At 47.9% G+C, this 4,978-nt stretch overlaps 1 protein-coding gene across 1 annotated transcript; it reads left to right on the top strand.

Moving 5' to 3' along the window:
- The first annotated feature begins 680 nt into the window (after positions 1 to 680).
- Positions 681 to 2,663, top strand: LOC120846067. The gene has a single exon (XM_040217700.2). It carries the CDS (start codon positions 681 to 683, stop codon positions 2,661 to 2,663), a length of 1,983 nt encoding a protein of 660 aa, XP_040073634.2.
- The last annotated feature ends 2,315 nt before the right edge of the window (positions 2,664 to 4,978 follow it).

The following is a 4,978-nucleotide window of genomic DNA, read 5'->3' as shown; positions in this document are numbered from 1 at the left end:
AGACCCGGATGAACGAGCGAGCTGGCTACAAGCAATCAAGAGAGATGACTGGCTGCCATCAACCTACTCCATGGTTTGCAGTCGGCACTTTGTGCCATCCGACTATGTTGAGGGCAAATGCCGGAAGCTGAAGAAGGGTGCTATCCCAAGCATCTTTTGGAGCATGCCGCCTTCAAATATCACTAAGATGAAAGACGCTATCAGAAGGAAGTGCAGCACTCCATATTCATCAGAAGTTCCCAAGAAGAGGCAATGCCTGGCCACAGGCAGTTCGCAAGTGACTGATGCGACATCAAGCTCTACACTGGACACTCCACCTACCTCCTTTCTGTGCAATGAAGGTGCTGAACGAATCCAAATCATCTGGACATCTCCAGCGAGCACCTTGGAGCCTCAAAACAGGCAGGCATGAGAAGAGTCAGACAGCAGGTCATGCCAACAGCCAGTGCTGCAGTTCACCCATCAAGGAACACAGGCAGACGTTCGAAAGATGTCAGCACAATTAAATAACCATAGAGAAACGTAAATGAGACCCGACGAGTCACCACCCTGCGAAACCAAGTGGAGAGACTCAAGATGTTGACAGATACAAAAAAGACTTGGAAAAGTTGCAAAACCTGAGAGAAGAAGATGATGTCAAAAATTTTCTTAACATCCGTGAACAAGCAAAGGAAAAGAACATGTCGGCTATGTTTCTAGTCGACCAAGTAAAGAACTACCATAAGAAAAGCCCAAGGTGGACAGAACATACCATCCGTCACTGCATTTTGCTGAGACACATTTCTACAAAGGCCTATGAACACATAAGGTCTGAAGAGCTTTTTAAACTTCCCAGCAGGAACACTCTGCAAAGCTACATTGGAGCTGCCTCAGGTCAAACTGGCTTCAGCGACTTGGCGAAGGCTCGGCTTCAAACAGAACTGCACAACCTGGCAAACACACAATCAAGGACATGCTCTCTCATTATTGATGAAATGCAGATCAAACAGAGCTTGCAGTACAACAAGCAGCAGGATGTCTTTGTGGGCCAAGTGGACCTGGGACCATTGACTGAAAAGACCAAGCAGCCCACCCTGGCAAATTCGTTGCTGTGCTTTCTCATGAATGGGCTCAGCATTTCATACCGGATCCCTGTTGCCTACTTTTTTACCAAAGGGTTAACAGGAACCGAACTGGCCAAGCTTCTGCTTCATGTCTTGGGCAAGGTGGAAGACGTTGGCTTCAAAGTACTCCGGATTGTAACTGACAATCACCGAGTGAATGTCAATGCAATGAAGCAGCTTTGTGGGGGACTCCTTACACATCATATCCTGCACCCAAATGACCCGGAGAGGATTCTGTTCCTTAGCTTTGACTATGTTCACATCTTGAAGAATATACGGTCCCAATTCCTGGAACGCAACTTTGGAAAGGACAATGAGATCAAGTCCTTCTACCTCAAGAAGTTGTACGAGCTCCAGAGAGAGGCAGCTGTCAAGCCAGTCAGGTTCCTGAGTCGCAAACATCTTTTCCCTAGCAACATAGAGAAAATGAATGCCAAGAGAGCAGTCCAGCTCTTCTCCCCTGAAGTGACCGCTGTGCTCAAGCACCTCCAGGAACAAGCTGGCCATAAGAGTGACCTACTGTATGCGGACGCAGGACCAGCCATCTTCTTCATGGACTCTGTGTACCGCTGGTTCATTTTGCATGATACCAGTAACTGCACACAACACATACACCAACGCTATCCAGATGTGCGCCAGTATGATCACCCAGACGACCCTCGTCTGGAATGGCTCGAGTTTTCATTCCCAGCCTATCTCGAGCAGATCAAGAGCACAGCAAGCCCATCACAGTTCCTGACAGAAACCTACGAAGCCCTTCTCTTGACAACATACTCGACAGTTGCATGTGTACAACACTTTCTAACCAAGGAAGACTTTGGATTTGTACTGACCAGGAAGTTCAGCAGCGACGCCATTGAGTCCCTGTTTGGCTCATTGAGACGATCTCAAGGGTGCAATGACCAGCTTAGCGTTCGGGCTGCAATCTCAGGAATTGAAAAGATCCTGAAAACTGGTCTCATCACAGCTTCCCAGCAGAGCAATGTGTCACATGCTGCCTCCACCTCATCGGGTATGACTTCAGCAATTCGGTGCATACCACCAACAGTGTCAGCTGCCACGCCATTCCAACTTCCAGAGAGTGCAGCGGAAATTTTAGAAAAGCTGTCAGATCCCAACGTACAATACCTGCCAAGCCTCGAGCTGTCGGCGACAGCGCACGTTGGGGGCTACATTGCCCGTGTTGTACAAGAACACTTTTCATGCTTCTTCTGCATACCTCTTCTCACAAAGCCGAAGACAAACAGTGCCTTGCAAGGGATCACAAACCACCTGGACCGGGGAGGCCTTTTGTATCCCTCAGATGAACTTGCCCACCTTCTCAATGTGCTCAGGATGTTTGCAGCGGATGTGTTGTCGTACAACCTCAGGAATTGGCAGCCCCTCGAAACTCTTGTGAAGTTTGGACTGCCAGCAGTGTATGACTCTCCTTTGCTGCTCTGCCCAACGAACAACAAGGCTCATTGCCGTGAACTGATCCATCATGTCTGCACAAAGTTCTTCAGACCGCTCCTTGTTAACTATGCCTTCTGTCACACAGACAGGAACGATGGACAATGAAGGCAATTTCGGATATTTTTTTAGTGATTGGACTGGGTTCCGGGAACGTTCCAGGCTACGTCGCCCAAATTTCAGCCGAAACCGGCGCCTGTGTGCCGCGCAAATCAATTAAACAGTCGCGGTGACTGTTTAATCGTACCGGGATCGATCGAGGCGACGCCCCGAGCGTTGCGGGAGAAACCAGCAGAAGCGGAGAAGCGTGTCGTCACAAGAGACGCGTCAGCGATTGGTCGAAACGACAGACGTGCCCCCGGTCTCGCTTTGGTTCGTGGTTTTTACGAACACTGTTCTAATTCCACTTGAATAGCCATGAAAACTATAAATCGAACCGAAAATAATTACTAAACCGTAAATAAAACACCATAATTATTTTACTATTTGCTACACTTCACGCGAACTATGGGCAAACAAAACACATAAAATAAAGAGCACAGCGCGGCACACGCGGGAGACTTTTGGTTTTAGGTGGCGGTGTCGTGTTCACTGTGTTCACTTCAGGAACACGGCACGGTAGCCATGCCAAATTTATGCGCTGTTGAAGGATGTTCAAACGGTCGACTGAAGACCCGTGATCGTTCGGGCAACTCTAGTTTTCACCTACTCCCAAGCGATGAAGCATTGCAAAGCCTTTGGTTGAACAGCGTTGTCTTGCGCAGAGGTCTCGGCGATGGCGTCAGAATTTGTTCGCTGCATTTTCGGTCAGGAGACTTTGAACAGAACCTTCAGGTTAGCCGGAGCCTGGGCGTAGGTGCGAAGCGACCCCGTTTGAGGAAGGATGCTATCCCTTCCGTTGCACCGCGCGATGAGTCCCCACCGTCCCCGCCGAAGCGGCGACGAATAGCGGTGAGTGTATTTATGTGTTGATTATTATTTGCCTAATTTCAATAACTCTGCGGCCACTGCTGAAATGGTGTCTGTCTTTCATACAATTAACATACGAGATTTTACATATTATTGTAAGTGTACGATCTCGCGCAGTGAATAGTGTGTTTTAGTACAGGGTGTCATAAAAGAAAATTTACACGGTCTTTTTCACCGCAAAAATAAACTAGGCATTGCCGAACGCTCATTCTCTGCCCAAAGGTAGAGCTAGAGGTCACAACCAGATGCCAAAGTTTCAGCCCGATCCGATAACTCAATCAAAAGTTATAAGTGATTTTCTGAAAATTTCAATGGGAAAATGGAGCCCATTTTCTCCCGTTTTCAGTTTCTGGTCCCATAGAGCCCCATGTGTTTGAAAACGCCGTCGGCCGCCATTTTCCCATTGAAAATTTCAGAAAATCACTTATAACTTTTGATTAAGTTATCGGATCGGGCTGAAACTTTGGCATCTGATTGTGACCTCTAGCTCTACCTTTGGGCGGAGAATGAGCGTTCGGCAACACCTAGTTTATTTTTGCGGTAAAAAAGACTCTGTAAATTTTCATTTGTGACACCCTGTAGATCGTTCAGTCACTCCCGCTGTGCTATCCGCTAGCCGCTACGACCTCCGCTATATGTAGCGTAGCGCAACTACCATTTTAAGTTTTAGTAGAACGTTCGCAACCCGCTACGGATTACAACGTTACGAGAGCTAACGCAACGCCACTAGCGGCTCTTTCGGACACTAGGGCACGCGTAAAACAGATTTGTAAAGCAATTTTTCGCAATTGTTTTTATTAACGTCGTTATTTTAATAAAATATTGTTTTTTTTATTGAATAACGTGCTAATCGTTGCTTCTTTTGTAAGTAGGTGACTATTATGTTTGTAATTGAATACAACTGTAGGTCAAGCTGTCCAAGCCAATCCGATATGAGTCAAGTGCCAAAGCCACCGAGAAAAATCTTCAAAAATAAAGGAACACCACTGTAGCTCATCTGTTGCGTCGTTGTTTACCGAAAATGAAGCGTCACAGAAATCCCTCATATCCGCTTGCTCGCTCCGCTTCCTTAGTCGGTTTTGTCTTCATGACAAAGCAGCCGAGCAGGGGGCTGCACCTTTCGCTCACAGCACCAAAAACTGCGAAGCTTTTTCTTTTTCTTTTTTTTCTCCTTTCCGTGGCCGCGTTTAGTATATCCGCCATGAATCGCTACCTGTTGCAGTCGTGGAACGGCTTTGTCACGGGTACTTCTCGCAGCAGCAAGGTATAATCCACCCCTTAGAACCACGATCGCGAAACGCACAGACCAAGTAGACGCGGCGTGGCGGCCATCTTGAACAGCGTCCCTCGCTGGGTCTCCCTTATCTCGCCAAGACTCGTTCTCGCGAGAGCCACGCTAGCACGCCGCGCTACGCCTCTCGCTATTTCGGCCCGCTAGCGCGCCTCCGCTAGCC

This window comes from Ixodes scapularis, unplaced genomic scaffold, assembly GCF_016920785.2.
Source record: "Ixodes scapularis isolate PalLabHiFi unplaced genomic scaffold, ASM1692078v2 PGA_scaffold6__148_contigs__length_123643588, whole genome shotgun sequence".
Taxonomy (NCBI): Eukaryota; Metazoa; Arthropoda; class Arachnida; order Ixodida; family Ixodidae; genus Ixodes; species Ixodes scapularis.
This window is presented reverse-complemented; position numbering and strand designations above follow the sequence as displayed.

What these genes read in the sequence shown, in the direction of transcription:
- LOC120846067 (XM_040217700.2), top strand. Translation starts at nt 681, where the DNA reads ATGTCGGCTATGTTTCTAGTCGACCAAGTAAAGAACTACCATAAGAAA.